The sequence below is a fragment of the Vigna unguiculata genome, chromosome 10 (genome assembly GCF_037176805.1).
Source record: "Vigna unguiculata cultivar grain cowpea cultivar isolate G323 ecotype 2 chromosome 10, ASM3717680v1, whole genome shotgun sequence".
In the NCBI taxonomy this organism is placed as follows: Eukaryota; Viridiplantae; Streptophyta; class Magnoliopsida; order Fabales; family Fabaceae; genus Vigna; species Vigna unguiculata.
Genome location: NC_140801.1, coordinates 44,677,000 through 44,699,739, shown reverse-complemented (window position 1 = coordinate 44,699,739; position 22,740 = coordinate 44,677,000). Strand labels below are relative to the sequence as shown.

Sequence of the window (22,740 nt, the reverse complement as noted above, 5' to 3'; positions counted from 1 at the left end):
AATGTCTATTGCTAACTCATTATAATATTAGAGCTTCACGGGTCCCTCCAAATTAACCTTCAAGTCATCTAAGATAATTTTTAGTCATAATAACTCACATAGCCCTTGTGCAATGGACCTGAACTTGCATAATCTGCATTAGGGTAGGCTTCAAGAATTAGTCTTCCATTTTTTTGAACAATATTTGTTTTCCCACGATGCTCTTGAAGTAATATAGAATTATTTAAGCAGCTTGAAGATGAGATTCCTTCAGTCCATGCATAAATTGGTTGATGAAACTCACTGAATGAACAATGTTTGGCCGTGAGTCAGATATATGAATCTTCCAATCGGTCTCTAATACATCTTTTTGTCCACTATTGGTTTGTCTTCAGCCTTACATAACTTATGATTAAGATCTATTGGTTTGCACCCACTTTTTCAAGTTTCTACCAACAAAGCAGTTATATATTTTTGCTATATATGAAAATTCCTTGGTTAGAGTAGGCTACTTCAACCCTTAGAAAATATATCAATCTTTCTAGCTCTTTTTGTTCAAACTCTTGGACTTGTCTCTGTTTCAATTCATTCTCTTTTTAATCATTTCCCGTTGCTATAATATAATCAACATAAACTACAAGGATTGTTACCTCCTGTTTTCCTCAATGTTTAGTAAAGAAAGTGTGATCTCCTTGACTTTGTAGCGCAATCCCCTCATAGCTTTTGTGAATCTTCCGAATCAAGCTCTAAGGGATTGTTCCAGTCCATAAAGAGCCTTTTGAGTCTGCACACCTTATTTTTTGTCTCCTTCAAACCTAGGTCAACTATTCATGTAGAATTTTGCTTTGAGGTTTCCATGGAGAAATGTATTTTAAACATCATATTATAGAAGGTTCCAATCAATGTGGGAAGGTATGGTAAAACAAAAAAAATCCTTACTGTATTCATTTTAGCAATTGGTGCAAGAGTGTCTTGGTAGTCTATTCCATAAGCTCGAGTTATCCCTTGGCAAACTATCTCATTTTGTACCTTTCAATATACCCACCAGCCTTATATTTTACTGTGATTATGCATTTGCTGCCAGAAATATTCTTTTGTTTGGGTTTGCCAACAATTTCCCAAGTATTATATTTTTCCAATCCATCAATCTCCACTTTCATGACATCTTTCCATTCTTTCTTTGTCAAAGTCTCAGTATCATGTTAGGGACAACAATAGAATTCAAACTAACAGTGCATCTTTTATGGTTAACTGATAATTTGTGTAGAGGATAGAAAGTTTGTTGTGTAGTTTCTAGTACCTTTCTGATGGCTATGAGAAGATCAATGTCATTTAGAGAGTTTAAAGTGTTCCCATCATCTGGTTCAAGTCTATCTATAGTTTTAGGTTCAAAACTTGGATTGAATTCATGAACATGTCACATGTATGGAATGCCTTTCATTCTTGTGTAGACATTGTTGAATCTTGGAAAATTGTTGATCCAGTATTTTCTAGTTGCAGTTCAGTGGCATTAGTGATATTATTAGTTTTAGCTTCTAATTCTGCCCTAGAGTTAATTTGCTGAGCCGTAGGTTCATTTTTGGAGGTTTCAATTAGAGCATATGACAGAGCAAAGGGTTGAAGGTGGTCATCAAAATCTTTTGAAAGAAATTCTTCGCAGCCAACATTGGAGAAAAAAAAAAGTCAATGAAGGTGATATCATTGCAGATATACAATTATTTAGATGAAGGGTTATAACACTTGTAACCTTTTGGAGTTACTGAATAACCAAGATAGACGCATCTAATAGCCTGCGGATAAAGTTTGTCCCTATTTTGGTTGTGGATGTGTACAAGAGCTGTGCAACCAAATATTCTAGAAATAAGGCCATCAGAGATCTTTGAGTGAGAGAAATATTGTTTAGGGTTTCAAGTGGACTTTTGTATTCTAGGATGTGTGAGGAAAACCTATTTATCATATATGCAGCAGTGAGGACAACTTCTCCCTATTAATATTTTGGAACTTTCTTCTGAAAGAGAAGTGCTTAAGAAAGTGCCTATTTTTCCTCTATATCACTCCATTTTGCTGGGAGTATAGACACATGAAGAATCATGATTGATCCTTTGTATTGAAAATAAGTATACGCAGTTTTGTTGAAATAATCCCTAGCATTGTTGGACCTAAATCTTTTTGTGTTGGCCTCAAATTAATGTTGAGTCGTTGAATGAAAGATGGAAATAACAATAGCCACGTCATATTTTTGTGTAAGTAAATGGAGCAAAACAACTCTTGTGCAAATAAAGACTACGAACCAACGGAACCAAGAGATACTAGTTATAGTATAGATTGTGCCCATATACCACTACAGATTAATTGGAAAGGTTGTGTACTTCTATTGTTGCTAATGCGAATAGATACACTCTTTCGTGTTTATCAAATTCACAAGCCTCACGGTGCAGTAAAGAAATCCCAAACCCTTATATTTAGGGGTTTCTTATAAACAAATCTATATTTATTATACAGTAAATGTGTTGTATTTATATCCATATTTCAACAAGACTTAAAATTCACTTTTTAGGAATAGGCTAAGTTTTGTCTTTTCTCATTATAGAGGAAGCATATTAATTGGAATAAGAAGGTAATACTCAATTATAAATGAAAATTTCCGTCTTATATTGTTAAAACATTAATACACCAAAGCCTTGAAGCCACATTGGATATCTATTTAAGATACTCACGTTTTCATTTGCCACGTTTTTTCTGCTCTTTTTTATTTCAGATAAATGCCTCTTCGACAGAGAATGGGCTGGATTTCAATGATTCTAGTCATCGCTTTGAGCATTCACAACTGCTAATAGCGCTTTTGCATTCCCTTCCATTTGCACCCAGGCCTTTGCAGAGCATAGCACTACAGGTAATGGCTTAACACTTTTTTTCACAATGTTCTTTTCTAATGTTAGTGTCTTCTTTTCTAATGTTCTTGATTTATGCATTTGATTTTCTTATAGCAATTTACTTATTGAAATACTTGCTTAATTTAGGAATTTTAGTTTCTTGTTAGACGCTTATTTTTTTTTTTTTGGATGTTCTAAGGGAATGTCACCAATATTTTAAGATCAACAAGATTGTGGTGCAACAAAAATAATTTCTTTACTTCCATAAGAGACTAGCTAAGTCTGATAATAAGATTAAAACTAATAAAAAGAAAGTGATAGGCTCAACTAGGTTCTATTTAAACAACAAGAGGAATTGAATCCAGAAAAACAAAAGACAATCTACCTCTTGGAGTTTATTATTGAGTGTGTTAACCTAGATTTCAAAGCACCTTTTCTCTCCTACAAAAAAACACGAACAATTTACCCCCTGTTTATATTGTTTAGTAACTAATTCTGTAACGTGACCTATCTCTCTCTTTTCCAAAGAAGTGTATGTGCCACCTCAAGAAGATGCCTATTTTTTCTTTCAGCAATGCTATTTTGTTGTGGTATATTAACACAAGTAAATTCATGAGCAATACTATTTTTGGAAAGAAATTTAGACATGTCATGTGTAACACCTCAATTTGGAATGTCACGGAAAGTTATAAAATGAACACGTTTAGCGGAAAATGATTATCGTTGAAACCGTACTTAAGCAAAAATTTCAAATTTAGTTATAAGATTTTGTAGTTTAAAACTTTAATTGTCTAAAAATTTTCATCCATCCTCTCGTCAATCTACTCCACACCAGAAGCATCAGAATATCACCTGCTCCCGTCTAATACACACGTGATACGATCATCACACACACAACAAATACACAAACAAACAAATAGGGCTAAGCTAACCACAAATAACAATATATAAACGAAATTTAGCAAAATAAGACATTTCAAATAATACTCAACATCACATCCAGCTAAAATACTTAAACATAGTAATCACAACCAAGCTTTGGTTTTCAGCCACCTTTTAACCACCACATCATCTAGTTTTTAGAACCAAACGGTTCGAGTCGTCCTGCCATCGCAGCACCTGACCTATCTCCCTTATTCCTCAAGAACTTACGAGTAACAACTTTGATGCATCGCACACCGAACACTATACTTAGCAACGAGCCGGAACTAAGACAAAACATCTTTGCTTTCCCCACTGCCTCGCACAGGCGATAAAGTACAACATTCAGACTAATCATCTTCCATTGTATCACACAGGCGAAGAGAATCTCTTTCCACTGCTCCACACAGGCGAAAGAGTCATCATTGAGTCTCTAGGTACAATGGAAAACCTCACAAAAATTAACTCCACCAAGATTTTTCAAGCAATGAAAAACAATCACAACATGCAACACATGAGAGCTAAAGATTTCCAACAAAACTACGGCCAAGTCTAAATACCCTTTGAGATCACTCTCGCTGGCAGGAGTGAAAACCAAACCACACACGTGTCCAACAAGAATACCGACCCGCGTTTGTCTAGCAAAAGAAATCAACTCTACTCCCCTCTAATATCCTACAATCTTAGGTAAAGCAAGAAATAAAACCTCTTGGTAGCACCTATGCATTGGCTTAAAGCAACCAACGAAATTCATGAACACATAGAAGGAACCCCACTAACGAAACTTCGGAAAATAAAGTGGAGAACGTAACTACCACCCAATCAGATGATGGTTGCATGAATTACTGGAGCAAAAACCGTATGCATGGGCACGGCATCATGTTCTAAGTTGCACTAAAAAGGCCTTGCATGGTTGTTCTATCAAAAGTTAGAGGTGTAATAAACACTAAGCTAAAATTGGCTATCCTTTACATGTGCATGCACCCAAAAGCTAAGGAAAGAGAAAATGAATTTATGTGTGGGCCCATGTCTTCTACCAATCAACTAGCATGTGCTATGAAAGAGACAAAGCTATTTCTAAACTAGCAATGAAGGACCTGACGTGATGGCAAAGAAAAGACCAAAGGAAGTGTGTAAAGCTACACCCAAAAATCATAAAGAAAGCAAGCATAAATATACGTGGGGTCCATGGTCTTTAAGCACCTAAACATGTATTAAGGGATAACGAAAGATGGAAGAAAAGGGTACTGCTCCTAAAAGCTTAAAGGGAAAGATAAAACTTTGCACGTGTGCCCATGTTCTTCCACCCATCAATTAAACATGTGATAGTAATTTTAAAGAGCACAAAACTGCATGCATTGTAATATGTAAAGGAAAGAACCCCCAATCCACCTAACCGTAAACATGCAAAACCAAGAACACATGCAAAAGTTGCCCAAAATGTAAAGAATGATGACAAAATGTATGTGATAATTAAGATGATAATTAAAATAAATAAAATAATGGCTTAAATCAATAAATTAATTTTTCCATGTGTGATAATTAAATTAAATAATTAAATAAAATAAAATAAAATAACAGCTTAAATCACTTACTAAATATCAACAACTTTTCTTTATATCTTCACTCGATTACTCTAAGTTTTTCCCGGGTCTTACATCATGATAGACATATTCTTTCTTATCATTAGCACATAAAGTTTTAATTTACTTTCCAAATTGTGTTTTTATTGTATGAAAAAATTTGTCAAATTAAGTAGAAACTTTAGATTTTTCTTTCATGAGAAAAATCTACGTAACATGACATGCTTAAGTAAATAATAGGGATTCCTTAGTGCTGAGAACTTTTTCACCTAAATTATCCCAAACAAACTGTACTAACCCCCTTTACTAATGTAGTATAAGGATCAACTTAGGTCAGTCCAAGGAGAGCTATTGCAGTGAGTTCATGGACTTGTTGAAAGACAGATTTTTGGGGGGTTTTCAGAAGTAAGAACATAAAGTAGTAACTAAAGGCTAGAATAATTAAAAAGCAGTTAAGATCATGACATACAGGCTATGAAACTAGAAAACAAAAATGCAGCTAAACCAGAACTGTGAGATGAGGTGTGTAATACCAAAAGGAAGATGCAATGGAAATTTGAAAATAAAACAGCTAAGAGATAAAAACAAGTACTATGGAGTCAATTGAATGAAAGCATAATTGCAATATCAAAAAAGAATTTAACCAAAAAGAGAAATGTGTAATAGAGGATAAAATAGGTACAACTTTCACTAAAACTGAGAAAATGAAAATGCAAGATTGGAATGTAAAGTGAAGGACATGAAATGCATGATCAAACTATAGAGTAAAAATAGATATCAAAAGAAAAAATTCAACAGAATAGCAAGTGCTCCAACCTAGTGCTGAAAAAGATGAAAAAGGCAACACATAGCATAGTAAAACAGTGCAGAACCAGTGGCTGAAATAGTAGTTCAGAAAATCAGAGATTAACACTGGATTGGAGTTCATTGTGCAAAGTCAACCATTGATCTCAGCACTAGTAGATAAAACACACGCAAAACCAGAATCTAGCATTAAAAATGGACAAACGCCCCAGGAAAACTAATATCATCTTAATCACTAAAATTAGGTGGAAGAGCAAAAAAGTCATAGGAAATGGAACAGTGAAAAGAAGAGCTTAAAACATATGGAGAATCAAAAACTAACAAGAAATCAAGACTACAACATTGTGTTTTCTCCTCTCCCCACTCAGAAAATTGAAGCAACTCTCTCTCTCTCTCTCTCTCGCTATTACATTCCTCCTCCCAGGTATATTTTCATTAAAAGCTAAACAGAAAACATCCCTAACAAAAATATGGAAGGTGCTAAAAAGTTGCTCCACATCTGCCAAAAAGCTTCTTTTTGTGAGTGTGTGCTGCTGCCAATTCAGAATTGGTTTCTGTGTTATCTGCTGATATAGCATGTGGATGGTTACATTTCCCTTGCTCAACCTCATTTGGGCCATTCCATGTGCACATTAGATGTAGAGGGGATTTGCTCCAAAGCTTTGCTAAATGCACAGATTTTGAAAGAAAAGCTTAAGCTATTTCTGCGCTTGTAATCTGCTGTGATCTTCAAATTAGAGCCCTTTGAGTCTAGAATCCAATGCAGAAAAGAATCAACTCAATTGGACTCTTGTAGAGAAAGTTATAAGCAAAACAAATAACAAAGGTTAGGGGTGAAAATCCTGCATTTTTCTGCTGCGTTGAGCGCCAACGAAACAGGGAGTACCCCTTCACAGCTGTTCTTGGTGATAATAAAATGGTGCTGAGCAGTACCATTACAAATAGCATGTTTTAAAAACGTGTCGGGCGCGAATAAATGGTGCTAGGCAGTGCTACAACTCCTAAACTTCCTAAAAATTGATAAACCAAGCTAAAAAAATGAAAGATAAAAGAAATATAAATCCTAATTGGATGTAATAAGCCTTAATATGAGAATATAGAAATTGAGTTATCACTTAGCCTCTTCTTAATTAAAACAGAGCAATAAGAAAAAAAAAAAAGCTCTGACAGTGGTAGCAGTGACGATAGTAACAATTCTGACAATGGCAATGGTGGAAGATCCAGCAACAACTCAGGCAAAAGGTCTGACAACAACTCTAGCAAAATCTTTGACTAAGCTCTGGTTAAAGCTTCGGCGATGGTCCAACAACATGTCCGACAAGGGTTTGGTGACATCTTTGGTGGATGACAAACGGGGTGAGTCAGCGGTGACAAAACCATGTGTTAGGTGCACTTTAGGAAATCCTAATATTTGAAGGAAATGGGTACACTTCAAGCAATCCTAAAAGAAATCATAACTAAGACGGTAAAGAGTAAATATGAAAGTATGGCTCCCAAGATCAAGAGCTCTAAATCTAACTTCAAAAGATTAATATAAAAGAAAGAAGATCAATGTAGTTAGCATTTATTCAAATTGATTCATGTGAAATTGTATATCAACCTTTATGTACAGAGAACTCTAACCCTAAAGTAACAATTATAAAGAGATCTCTAGAATCTTCTAACAACTATTAGCTTCCAGTTGCACACTTAATATTCTACCAACAACTTCCGGTAATGCATTAATATCTTACTAGCAACAAATTCTAAGGAAACAAACCGCTGTAATTATGGGATTGTTTTTAAATACATAATCCTAGTTTTAATAGCAAGATACACATATAATAAATATTAAAAATATAGCAAGGATAAAATACAGAACTTCCTAACATACATAATGAGTAGCATGATTTTGAAAGTTACCAAACATTGTTTTTAGGGCTTCCATTCCTGCCTGATAATTTCCAATGACAATTATATGATCTGAAATAGACAGTATATCCCCTTGAAGCCAAATGCTCAATAAATAGTATATGGTCACTAGGTGATTGTTTCAATTCATAGAGCGAGAAATCATGCTTTAGTAGACTTCCTTAGTTTTCAATCCATAGTTCATTGAAAACATAGATAAAAAGATTTAAGCTATGTTGGTTATATCTCACATTTAAGTCTATAGTCTCTCCATTTCTTCTGGTCTTATGAGCAAAGTATTGCCTTTTGGCATGTATTGGCTTTAAGTACATAGTTAAGTATTGCAGTGCATGCACTTGCCACTGCCATACATACAGAAAGTCTGTTTATGGAATTGAGTCCGATGAAGAGTTCCAGCAGTGCATGTACTTCCTAATTGAGAACTTGTTTCTGACCCTCTAGTTTTAAGCTCCCTGTTTATGTATGATTTCAGGATCTTCAATTTTTGGCTTGCAGTCATCCAGAAAATAAAGGGATTCTGACAAATATGGAGGAATGGCCTGAATGGATTCTTGAGGTCCTAATCTCAAACTATGAGGTAATAATTTATGAAGCTCTTAACTTTGCCTTTCTTTACTATCACTTCATTTTTCTTCAATAAAATTTAACAGACACTTATGTCTCCCGTTCAAAATCTCGAGAAAAAAGTTAACATATGGATTATTGCGAGGTCATGTGTCATTATCATAACATTGTGGCTCGAAAACAATGTTTGAAGCAAATAATTCACAAGGGTCTTTATGAATCGATTGTGGTGTTAATAAATTTGATTTTAAATGGTTTAAGTCTCAAAATTCATTTAAAAATGTTTTTTCTTTGAGTAGAAAAAACCTGATTTAATTTATAAATTTTGAAAAATATTATCGGGTTGTATTAGAAACCTTATATATGATCCTAAGCCGGGATTGAGATTTTACCTTTTGGATTGTTTTCATTGAAACTTATCTACCTTGGAATGTGGTGGAGGTTGTACTTTTCAGGATGGTCCAGAGTCCAGAGAGAGAAAGAGGAACGGAAGAGGAACATCTGAGAGAGAGAGGAAGAGAGGGAAAAATCTGATTTTAGATAGAGAATACAAGATCATGGAACTCTATAGAGCTTGAACCCTAAAGAGCATGCCCATTTGACATTCGTCTGTTAGTTAAAGCAGAAATAATATAACAACTAAAAATGCTACAGCTACTGAAAACACAGCATAATGAACTGCACTAGGTTTATACTACTCTAATACAACAAGGGTGCAAGAGGGCTATGTTTTCAAATTAGCGTGGTTTGAAAATAAATTGATTTGTATACATGTCAACTTGTGTAATGTTATTATTTATGCTGCATGTTTTTTTTTTTTTTTGATTGAACAGTTGGGTCCCGGCAAATCATCTGATTCGACAAGCCTTGGGGACATAGAGGACATAATATATAAATTCCTTGTTATAATGCTAGAACGTTCAATGCGCCAAAAGGACGGATGGAAGGTTTATTTGCATTATATTCGGCTACTGCCTGATCATGCCATAGTTTATTTTTTAATATTTTTATATTAATTCTTTGTTTCTTTGGTTGGAGTTCTAATTAATGAATGTTGTAATTTTAGATGAGACTTGACGTATAGTGCAAATAATTTTTGGTTTACTCGAATTTCATTGGTTTGTTCATAGCGCCTAATGTGTTATTTGATCACTTGGTGATCTAAGGTTTGGTTATATTGAGTTACGTATCACATACAAAAGATGTCCTTTCTTCTTATTTTTCTATTTTGCGTTTATATATATATATATATATATATATATATATATATATATATTTGAAGTAAATTTAGTTCGGCAGCAAAAGAAGGGGTTCTTGGTGCCATGATGTTTTGAACTCTGAAACCAATAAGAGTTTGTAGCCAAAGTGTCAAGTAAAATAAAACAGGACTGTCTTCTTTGCCCATCTTGATTTCTATTTTTATCAGGTTCATTCATTCTACTTCCTGTTGCTTAATTTTTGTAGGATATTGAAGCAACAATTCATTGTGCAGAATGGCTTTCAATTATTGGTGGATCTAGCACAGGAGAACAGCGAATTAGGTAAGTTTGTATCCATCAGGAGCTCGTTAAGTTTCTTTCTTCTATTACTTTATTCAGCTCCATCATGATAGTCTGTTCCTTTACTTGATGTTGTTTGACATTGGCAATATTTTGTAGAAGTATCCAAAAAGCTAATTAGCTCATTGGATTTGATAAAATTATCTGTTGACACAAATGATAAATATGAACATGTTTATATGATATTTTTATATAAATTTTATTTTTATTTTATTGACAAAATATATTTTGAGATAATTATAATTTTAGTTTTTGATTAATTTTAAACTCTTGTAAGGTTTTTATTTGTAGAGAGATTATTTCAATTATTTATTTAGTTTCAATTACCATTTTTTTTTGACATATTATGAATTTTACTATTAATTTTATATTATTTCTTCATATTTTTCCAACCAAATTTAAAATAAAATCAATTAGCATACACTTAAGTGGATGCCCTATTTTCCGTTATGTTGACTGTGATAGTTAAAATGTCTTGAAATAGAATTCTAAAATATCGTGATATACAGAGGGATCACAAGCCTTGGGAGTGACTGCTTTTCTATAAATTTTCAGGGGAAAATTTTCATTGCTATTAAATTATCCTATTTCATTGTTTCCAGTAAAATAAAAATTATATTTTCTTAAAGGTCCTCGATTTGGAATTGAAATACAACATATCATTGTTATATATGTGCCAGGTTGTGAAGCCAGTCCCAAGGTTAACTGAATTAAAGATATTCTCGATCTTTTGAAAATTGTAAGTTTCACTGAAGTTTAAATATTTAATAAAATACGCAGTCACTCCCAGATCTGCTCCACATTGATTGACAGGGAACTAAATGAGCAACAAATGATGTCTGAAAGACAGGCATGAATAATAGATTAGTGGCATTCTTGATAATGGATGAGCAGTTCTTTGATAACACTGATCTATGCTATTATTCTGCTGATATGTACTCTATTTTCTCGTTCTTTTCTGACATTTCCTTCTCTGAATTCAATGCCATAATCCTAGTCTAGCTTTGTGGAAAAATATTATGAAGAATTTTAGGCATATCTTTCACAGGATCTTTCTATACTATCTTATATTTCCCTTGTCTTGATGAAAAGTTTACACTGAAGAGATGCTCTTTTTACCTTGGTATACTGGTTTATGTGACCATTCTTCCTTGGTTCATGTATTGAAGGCGTGAAGAGTCATTACCTACATTTAAGAGAAGACTCTTTGGTGGCTTGCTGGACTTCGCTTCTAGTGAGTTGCAGATCCAGGTACATATTCTTCCAACCTTTGTTGATTTTTCTTAATGAACAGTTTCATTTTTCCCATTACAAGATATTTTGTCCTTTTCATCTTCTGACGTTTTTTCCCTACTAGTTAATTTTGGTTATTAATGTGTATGCTCATCTAGAAAACAATTTCTCAACTACTTACAGAAATGTGTGAATGTATAAAAACACGCACAAATGCAATTATATATATATTGTTTTTGTTGAAAAGAGTGGAAGGAAAACAGAAATAACGTCTACATTCAGGCTTTCCTTACTGCAGACTCAAATTATTGCTATGGCTGCTGCTGGTGTTGCTTCCGAGGGTTTGTCTCCGGATGCTGCCAAGGCAGAGGCTGAGAACGCTACTCAGCTCTCTGTGGCTTTAGTAGAGAATGTCATTGTGATACTAATGCTTGTCGAGGATCATATACGGTCACAAAGCAAGCAGTCATCTTCTTTACGTGCTGCAGATGGCTCTCCATCTCCCCTGTCTCTCTTTTATCCAGTGCATTATAACTTAACATCATCACTCACAAGCTCAGAATTAACAGATGTTAGGGGTGATCGCACATCAGCATCTAGCAACTCTGGGGGAGTCTCTCTTGATGTATGCATACAGTAATTTAAAAGTAGAAGTGCATGCATGCTATGTGTCATAAATGCATTAGTTTGCATTTTCTCTCCATTGTTGTTTTTATCATTCCTTCAAAATTCTTGCAATGGTTGCATAGCATCCTGTTTTTTATAAGCCTTTTCTAAAATCAATAATTTTATACATCACTTTTTAAAGTTTCAATTTCTGTTTTTTATTTTTTTATTTTTGCAATGCTTTATCTGTTTCTCCATAAATATCCATCTTTTGGTCTTATAGAGAATTTGAACAGAGAAAAGAAAAGGAAAGACTGAAGAAGAACAGAATATTTTTATTAACTGTTTTTCACAATAGAATGTTATGTACAAGTAGTATTTATAGACGTACATTGCTTCTTGCTGTTATAAACTGACAGCTGTACAATGAAAAGGAAGACATACAAAGAAAGAAACCTGCAGCTGTACATGTTTGACTATTTATGCAAGTTGACCATAATATGTACACTATGAGGCCCCCTCAAACTCAAGGATAAGATTTTTCAAAAGCAAATGTCTTCATATTTAGTTTGCTGTGAAGAAACACCAATCAAGTTGTAGACAATGGCATAATTAAAACATCAGTCCACTAATCAAGAGTAGGAATAGGATAAACTAGGAGTTGCTTTGCCAAAATCTTTTCTTGTGCAAGGAAGACATCAATCTCCATATGTTTAGTTCAATTGTGAAAAATTGGATTATGAGTGATAGCCACGTTGCAACAACTTTTATTGGGCTTACTGGAGTGTACAACAACTTGTTTTTTGGACCACGAAGATATTAGATTAGGACCAAAAAATGGCTGCCCCTAAAGTAGATCTTCGATCATCTATATTTGTTGCCCAGTCAACATCACCATAGGCTTTTAGGCTTAAAGAGCAGTTAAGCGATGCAGGTTGAAAATGCAAACCAGGAATTATTATACCCTTAAGATATCTCAGTATGTGCTTCATAATGATCCAGTGAGACTCAAGAGGTTTAGTCATGAATTGACAGACTATGTTCACTGCATAACTAATCTTTGGTCTAGTAAGAGTAGCATGAAGAGCACCCACAACTGAACAATACAAAGTAGGATTAGAGAACAAATTAGCTCCATGTTTAGATATCTAGGAATTATTAACCACAGGGGAAGAAACAGAATGAGCTTCTGTCGTGTGTATCTTATGAAGCAAATATTGGATGTACTTGATTTGATTCATTAGAATAGACTTGTCAGGTAAGTTGTCTCGGTTGTTTCCAAGGTAAAGTAGCATGAAGTTTGGACCTAATGTCTTGAATCAGTTCAGCAGAGCTACCATTTATTATAATATCATCCACATAAACCAGAAAACAAACAACTGCAACTGTTTTTTGTATACTATTGAATATAGTGAAAATGAGTTTTTTTAGATTAATCTCCCTCTCGTGCAAAACTACACATAGGGTAATGTATTTATAATAAAGGAGACATGGGCTAAGCCCAATATAAAAGATAAAAAATAATAAGAAACTAAAGATAAAAGATAAAGATAAGACATCTAATATATCTAACACTCCCCTTCAAGTTAGTGCATACAAATCATATGTACCAAGCTTGTTACAAATATAATCAATTCTCGGTCCCCATAAAAAGACTTACTTAAAATATATGGTAACTGATCACTTGAGTTAACAAACTCAGTCTTGATGTCTCCAGATACAATCTTCTCTCAAATGAAATGACAGTTAATCTCAATGTATTTGGTTTTGTCATGAAGACTGCATTAGAACTAATATGAAGAACAACTTGGTTGTCACATACAAGTGTCATTTGAGTCACATCTCCAAATTGTAACTCTTTAAGTAATTGCTTAAGCCAAACAAGCTAACAAGTGGATGAGGCCATAGTTCTATATTCCGGTTCTGTACTAGATATTGCCACAACACTTTGTTTCTTTCTTTTCCAAGAGATCAAGTTACCACCAATGGAGACACAATATCCAGATGTAGACTTTCTATCAGAAAAGACCCTGCACAATCAGCATCTAAATAACAAACCACTCTTGTATGGTTATTGGAACCATATAACAACCCTTTTCCAACAGATCCTTTTAGGTACTTTAATATCCGAATGACTGCATTCCAATGATCTTCATATTAAGAATTAAGAAATTGGCTTATCACACTGAATCCAAAGGAAATGCCATGATGAGTAACTGTAAGATAATTCAATTTCCAAACTAACCTTCTATATTGCTCAAGATATAACACAAGCTCCCCTTGATATGGTAGAAGTTTAGTATTAGGATTCATGGTTGTGTCAACAGATTTTGAATTCATCAACCCAATTTCCTCCAAAATATCCAATACATATTTCCTTTGAGATATAGCAATACCATCTTTGGATTGTGCAACCTCAATACCCAAGAAGTATCTAAGTGTTCCAAGATCTTTGGTCTAAAACTTGTCACTGCCTGTAAGAACGATGTTATCAACATATACTATCAAGTACATACATCCAACACTCGAGTGATGATAAAGGACTGAATGATCTTATGGGATCTTGAGGGACATTTTTGAGAATTGATGTTATTGACAGGGAGAACCCTGTGAAAAAGGAAAGTAGTTTTCCTTTGGAAGCTTTGGTTTTTACCATGTAAAGGGAATCATACAGTGCAAGACTTTGTCTTTTACTTTGTTTTTGTCTTGTTCTTTCATCGTAGTTTCTAGGTTCCTAACAATTTGGTCCGATATGCCGGATCCGAAGAAAAAGGGAATTTTAGAAAGTATAGTGAGTTCTTTGGGATAGTTTGGCCAGCGAGTAAGGAAGAGTTATGGTGGAGATGAAGACAAAATTCTCTATTAGCAAAGGTATCCTACGGGACATAAAGAAGATTAGAGAACTTCTTCAAGATATCAAGAAAGGAAAGAAGTAAAGATGGTTTTGGATATTGTGAAAGGTAGTTTGCAAGACATGAAGGAAATGAAAGAACTTCTTCAAGACATCAAGAAAGGAAAGAAACTTTCACATGGAGGGGAAAATTCAATCAATCTTGAAAAGAAAAGATAAAAAGATGCCATTGACAGTAAGGGATTTGTCAGGATTACTGATGATGATGTTTTTCGAGAAACAAGTAATGTGTTGCTCCTAGCAGAAGTCTCGCATGATACTGAAAAAAGGATCTAGTTTCCAAATAGATGTGATAGTGGTTTCTGAAAGTACTATGGAGTTTGAAGAGAAAAACAATGAATATGAATGCCAATCACATAATTCTGGAGCAAAAGTAAAATTGGTTTCTGTGACAGAAATTGACACGGTGGTTGAACCACATGATTCAAATGAAGCTGAATTGCAGAAAGATCTGAGTCGTTACTTGGTCTGGAGGAAACTTGTGATGTTTTAGAACTAAAAACTAAAAATAAGGAATGTCTTGGAGGCTACCAAGAAAGGTTTCTTGTGAAGGCATTCACAAAGGTTATTATTGATGTTACTAGCTTTGAAATTATTGATATGGTACATGATAACATTTTTTTGGATGTTGTGGATCAAGGTTTTGATGGTTTGCTTCTTATGACAACCAAGGATGGGGATAAAGAAGATATTAACAAAGATTACATGTCAACAATGTGAACAATGGTGCTTTGGTTAGACTAAAGCATCTAGTTGAACATGATAAAGGAATGACTGACCAAGCACATGGTAAAGGAGAGACTTCGAGAGTGTAGACCGAAGCCAAACCTATAATGTCTAATCCTAAATCCCCCCAAACTTCATATTCAGGACTAATAATATTCAGTGTTCTTGTCTTGTTCAGTAAGAAACTGAGCAGGAATAACTGGATTTATAACAAACGTTACAATTTTGTATCATCCAATTTCTCAGCAAATGATGTTGGACAAGATAATGGAGCAGAGGTAGAAGTCATAACTTCAGCAGCAACAGATTTTGAAAAACGCAAGCTAAGCTGAGAAACGCTTAATGAAAAAGAAACAGAGGAAACCTTAACAAATAATCATTTTGAACAGAACCGATCTCTTGATTAATTACCAGAAAGAAGTCACGAAATACAGTGAAAATTCAAAAACCAAAACAGGAAAGAAGTGCAAGTCAGGTCTCAATCAATTCATCAATCTTAATTTGAATTAACAGATGTAATCAATCTTGAATTGGACTTTGAACAAAATCCCGATTAAAGTCTTAAAATGAACAATTCGTTGAAAATTGAAAAACCGTGAGAGGAAAGAGGTGTGAGCAAGATGTGAATCAATTCATCAATCCCAACTTGAATTAACAAGTGTAACCAATCTCGAACTTGAATTTCGACAAAATCACTGGTTAAATTCTTCAAATCAAAAATTCGGAGCCAAAATTAATCAAAACACAAAAGTCAGCACCAACTTACAAACATTCACGAACTCAGCAGGGAATGAAATGAACAATTCACCAATTGAAACTTAAACAAAATGAAGCGGAAGTAATTGGAAACTTGAACAATGCAGAAATTACTGAGAAATCTGAGCAAAATGGACCGGTGAAGTAAAAGCTTTGATATCATCGTAGAAAATTTGAATAGAGAAAAGAGAGGGTAAAAATGAACAAGAACAAAATATTTTTACTAACTGTTTTTCACAATGAATTCTATGCACAAGAAGTATTTATAGAGATCGATTGCTTGTCATTCGCTATTATAAACTGACCGTTGTACAAGGTAAAAGAACACATATAGTGAAAGAAACCTACAACTGCACAAGTTTGACTATTTATACAAGTTGACTATGATATGTACACTAACATTTGGCAAGGCCCTTAGAATTAAGATATGTTTTGGTTTGTGTTCCATTCCATTCCCTTCCCTACTTCCATTTTATTTGCAGTCTTGTTAATTCAATTTGCAATTGTGCATGTGTTTGCTTCTCTAATGGTGTGACTTGTATTGTCAAAATTTTAGGTACTTTCGGCAATGGCTGATGCAAATGGTCAGATATCTACTGCAGTTATTGAAAAGCTTGCCGCAGCAGCTGCAGCTGATCCATATGAGTCTGTTTCTAGTGCTTTTGTATCATATGGTTCTTGTGCCAAGGATTTAGCAATTGGGTGGAAATATAGAAGCCGTTTGTGGTACGGTGTTGGCCTTCCATCAAATACAACTTCATTTGGTGGTGGAGCGAGTGGATGGGAATTTTGGAAGTCCTTACTGGAAAAAGATGACAATGGCAACTGGGTTGAACTTCCATTGATAAAGAAGTCTGTAGCAATGCTGCAAGCATTGTTGCTAGATGAGTCTGGGCAAGGTGGTGGTCTTGGTATAGGTGGAGGGTCAGGTACTGGGATGGGAGCAATGACTGGGTTATACCAGCTTTTAGACAGTGACCAACCATTCTTGTGCATGCTTCGGATGGTTCTTCTATCGATGAGGGAAGATGATGACGGGATTGACAATGAGATGGGTGAAGGAAGTAATCTGCAGTCAGCACTTTTGTGGAGGTAAAATAACCTATGTAATCATATTACTTCTAGCTCACTTATCCATTTTTAAATGACAAGTTATCATTAACCGGAAAAGTTCCATTAAGGTTGGTTCATTGACATTAGCTTTATTTTCTACTTGGTCACCCAATACATTTTTTATATAAAAAAAAATCATGTTAGACATCAGTAGTAAGCTTTAGCATTCCAACTAGGTTGGCACCCTAAAACTTCAAACATCACTTGTCATCACACGAACATCCATAAAAGAATAAAGAAAAAAGATACAAACTAGCAAAAGGAAGCTATATCGAATCTATGCTCAAAAAAGAAACCGACCTAGAAGGCTAACAAAAACTAAATTTTGGAAGCTTAGAACAATTCCTAAAAATTCCAGTGTTTACCACGGATGAACAATCAAACCAAAAGAAGTTCAATTTATTATCCCCTATGTTAGCCATAAGATCACCACATTTATTACCTTCATAGTGCTTAAGATGTGCTTTTTTCATTTCTAATTTGTAATTTTTTATGAAAAATGTGTTGGCAGTAAGAATTAATTATAAAATTACTTTTCTTCATTTCAGAAACAAACAATGCATTGGTATTTAAAGAAAAAATGAAATCCTAATGAAAGGAAATAAATCTCTACGCATAAAAACTATAAATCAGGAGCTAATTTACCAAATAAACTCTTAATCCTGGTCCTTTAATTTCAGGGATTTCTTTCAAATAAATATGTATTTATTACTCAATCAATCTATATTTATTGTATAGAAAATTTGCAATATTTACTAATAGATTTTGAATATACAAAAGAAATAGTGTGACTGTGTAAAATCAATACTTAATGTTAAAAAGTGGACTTTAAGCCTAACTCAACCCTACAAAACCGGTTTGTAATGTGAGGTTTGCACCCACTTATATACTCTAAATTGACCTTATCTCTAGTCGATGTAGGACTTCCAATACTTAACATTAAGTTTCGGAAAGAATAGAATGAAATGAAGTGTTGCAAGACAAAACTTATAGAGAAAAAGAGATAAGTTATGAGGAGTTATGGGTGGTTACAAACTAGTGTAACCTCCGAAAATTACAAAATAAAGAGAAAACAAAAAAATAGAAAAAGAGATAAATTGAATTACAAAACAAGAAAAAACAGACAACAAACAATAATCACATAACAATAATCAAGGTCAGAGATTGGAACAAATGAAATCCATCACTTTCAGTTTGGAACGGAGGAATTAAAAACTAGAAGAAGTTCAGTAGAGGCCAACTTTAATATTGAAACGTGCAATGACATGTTGATTGCGTGATCACTAGGAGATCAAATTAGGCCCAAAAAAATGGTATCACCAGAAGTAGACTTACGGTCACCAACGTCAGTAACCCGATCTACATCACATATGACATCAAGGGTGAAAGGAGTTGAGGAAGCGGCAACACGTACATGAAGACCATAGGAGATGGTGCCTTTGATATAGAGGAGAATTCGTTTGATAGCAATCCAGTGAGAGGCCAGGGAGTGAGTGACCATGTTGAGTGCAAAAAATACAGAGGGATCAAATTTGTGGAGTGGTAACCAAGAGAGATAAGGGTGGACTGGAGCATGTCAAACAGCTGTCAAGGAACATGTTTTAGGCCATAAATTGTTTTGTTCAGGCAACTAACCAACGATTTATCATAACCCTCAAAACAAGGGGTTGACTCGTAAAAAACAGTTTCATCGAGGGACCCATTGAAGAAGGCATTGTTGACATCCAAATGAGAGAGATCCCAGCCATTGTTAACTTGTTAACGCAGGAAATGGGGATGAAAATTAGGGTTTTTTTCACTTTGGGGTAGAATGGGTGTTAAAAAAAAATAGGACTATCTTTTTACTTTGGGGTAGAATGGGTATTAAAAAAAATTAGGGAGGTGCAGAAGAAATAAACGGGTTGGAGGAAATGGCATGCCTATCAATAAACACTCTCCACCCCAGCGGAAGAGGTGTGGGGCGCCGCAGGAAATGGGGATGAAAATTAGGGTTTTTTTTACTTTGGGTAGAATGGGTGTTAAAAAACAATAGGACTATCTTTTTACTTTGGGGTAGAGTGGGTATTAAAAAAAATTAGGGAGGTGCAGAAGAAATAAACGGGCTGGAGGAAGTGGCATGCCTATCAATAAACACTCCCCACGATGCAAGTTATGATTATTATGGGTTTACTTTTTAATTTTGTAGTGAAAAACTAAAATTAGACCATTATATCTAGAAATGGATGAAATTAAGTGGATACTAATACAAGGATATCCTCATATTATTTGTTTAAACTACTTTTAAGTTATATAATTTTGTGAACTAATTGAAATTAGGATGCTATTATATAAATTATTTATTTTTACGTCAAAGTAAACTCTTACGAGTTTACGATTCGAGTTTACTAGGCGCTCACAAGTTTACGTAAACTCGAGTTTGATAACCTTGATCCCAACCGTATGTTAAGGCCACAGCGAGAAAAATTCTAATGGCGACAAATTTGATAATTGGAGAATAGGTTTCTTTAAAATCAAAACCGGGAACCTCAGTAAAGCCTTTGGCAACCAAACGAGCCTTGTACTTGTTGATACTGCTATCAGGGTTTTGCTTCATGTGAAAAACCCATGTGTGTTCATCAATAATAGCCTCTTGTTCAGACTTAATAGCAGTAGCCCAAAGAGGACAAAGGAAGGCATGCAGTTGATCAAATAGCATGCTGTCAGAATGGCATCTCCCCAAAATCGAAGAGGCATATTGTGGTGAAGAAGAGTACGGGCAGTTTCAACCAAGTGTCAATTTTTTCTTTCGGTGACACCATTCTATTGTGGTGTGTGAGAGCAAGATGTTTGATGGAGAATACCCTGTGAACACAGAAAAGATTGAAATTGGGAAGAAATATATTCACGAGCATTGTCAGTGCGTAAAATTTTATTAGATGTGCTAAATTGATTTTGAATTTCGGTCGAGAAACCTTGGAATATAGAAAAAACATCAGAACGATTTTTCATCAAAAATACCCAAATACATCGGGAGAAATCGTCAATGAAAGTAACGAAGTAATAAAAACTCAAAGTAGAACAAACACGACTATGACCCCAAATATCAGAGTGAACTAAAGCAAAAGGTGACAAAGCACTTTTATGAACTCGGGGTACCATAGGTATGACAAGTGTGTTTTCCTAACTAACAAGACTCACATTGAAAAGACGAACTGTGTGAAAGATCGGCGAAACGTGAGGAGGCGCGACTTCGAACGGTGCATGAGGAGCGTCGCTGCTCCGATGCGACGATTCTAGCGGCGTTGAGGTCGCTTGGCCGGGACGATCAGAATCGTGTGGTCGCCAGTCAGAACTAACAATTTGGCGCTTGCGCCGGCAATGGCGGCAGCGACGACAACGGTGACGGAAGAAACGGTGGAGGCAGCGGTTGCTGCGACAGGGGCGACAAAAAAAATATCTTAAGCTCTAGATACCATGTTGAGAATAAAGAAAATAGGGTTTGAGATTAATCTCCCTTGTGTATAAACCACACATCGGGTAATCTATTTATAGTAGAGAGAGATACGATTAAAAAGAACAGAAATTATTAAATTAAAAGGACAACCGAGAATATAAAGCACAAAGTCTAGGGTAAGATTAGAAGAAGGGCGTGTTTGACCAATGCCATGAACTTTTATTTGAGAGCCATTTGCCATGGTAACGGAGGGTAAAGAATCCAAATAAATGAGTTGAGAGAAAAAGGACTTGTTACCAGACATATGATCAGAGGTACCAGAGTCAAGAATCCAAGGTCCAAGGGAGGAGGACTTAGAAATACAGTCTACATAATTACCAGACTGAGCAACAACGGCGACAGTTGTGTAGGCTGCATGGCTGCCTTGTATTGAAGAAACTCATTATAGGCATCAATTGAAATTGAAACATCATCTGATTGTTTTGGAGGATTGACCTGAGGAATATTAATTCTCTTATGTTGTTGTCGTGCCTTTGTATGACATTCTGCCTCAGTATGGCCATAACGTAGACAAAAATTGCAATGAGGGCGTTTATCATGATATCCACAACGACTTGAGTGTGAGCGTTTGGAAGCCATGCGACAAGTACCTGAAAATGTGCTAAAAAGGGGGGCCTGGGCGTGAGGAAGGAGATAGAGGGTGAGCCGGCAAATGGGTCGTGCCGGAATAGTGAGCAAGATGCAAAGGGAGACAAGTGTATGAGATAGACGTGCCAGAACAGTGTCCATTTTTCCTTTGAGCTATCCCATTTTCTTGGGGTGTTTTGACACAAGATGATTCATGAATGATACCCTCTTTACTACAAAAGGAATTAAATTCATGATTGAAACAATCTTTAACATTATCAAATTTAATCCTTTTAGTGCTAACACCAAACTGATTTTTACCACTGAAAAAACTTTGAACAACAGAGCCGACTTCCAATCTTTGTTTTAGAAGGAATACCCATGTAACCCCAGTACTATCATCTATTAAGGTAATGAACCAATGAGCAGCAAATACATTTGGTATATTTGAGGGACCCTACACATGAATCTCCACTAATTGACTTGTAAGGTGAGAATTGCCAAAAGTTTATGAACTCTCTATAAGTTATATCTATAGTTGATGGGAGACTAAAAAATAACCTTGTGATTACAATTGAGGCAAGATTTGAAAAGGTCACAGCAAATGGAAATGGCCGGTTTCATAAGTGAGGTGGCTTTTCAACTCTCTCCTTCACACCTTAGGCTACTAATTTGGAGCGTGGAAATGTAGATGACGCAACAATAGTTCAAGAATAGAGAATAAGACCATTTTGGAATTCAGGCTTAGGACCAAACTCATTCTTACAAAACTAACTTGTATATTGATGATTAACCAAACTTTATAAGCTTTATTCAAGTCATATAGCTAGTTAATGTGAGACTAAGGGTTTGTTTGGACAAACTCCATACGAACTTCTAAAAAGGAAAAATATGAAGAAAAAAATATGAAATGAACTTCTTCATAAATTAAAGTTAGCTTATGCATATGCTAATTTATAAAAACTCTCTCTCATAACTTTTTCATACTTTTATTTTTTTTTTTAATTTGTGCACAAGCTAGTTTTAACTTTTTAATTCTCTCTTCTAGACCCTAAAGCACACCCTCGAGACTACAATTAAGGGACCCCAAAGAGGCCATCACTAACTCAAGCTAGGTGTCACTGCAATTAAGAAAATTTTT

The 22,740-nt window shown here is 34.9% G+C and overlaps 1 protein-coding gene across 1 annotated transcript in view; it reads left to right on the top strand.

Annotated features, from left to right (window-relative positions):
- The window catches only part of LOC114166355 (BEACH domain-containing protein C2-like), a 60,499-nt gene that overhangs the window by 14,153 nt on the left and 23,606 nt on the right, over positions 1–22,740 (top strand). The window contains exons 5-11 of the mRNA XM_085667617.1: positions 2,738–2,872; positions 8,544–8,648; positions 9,469–9,582; positions 10,100–10,176; positions 11,364–11,445; positions 11,726–12,052; positions 16,983–17,518. Coding sequence (XP_085523743.1) covers positions 2,738–2,872; positions 8,544–8,648; positions 9,469–9,582; positions 10,100–10,176; positions 11,364–11,445; positions 11,726–12,052; positions 16,983–17,518 — 1,376 coding nt within the window. The remainder of the gene's footprint in view (positions 1–2,737; positions 2,873–8,543; positions 8,649–9,468; positions 9,583–10,099; positions 10,177–11,363; positions 11,446–11,725; positions 12,053–16,982; positions 17,519–22,740) is intronic.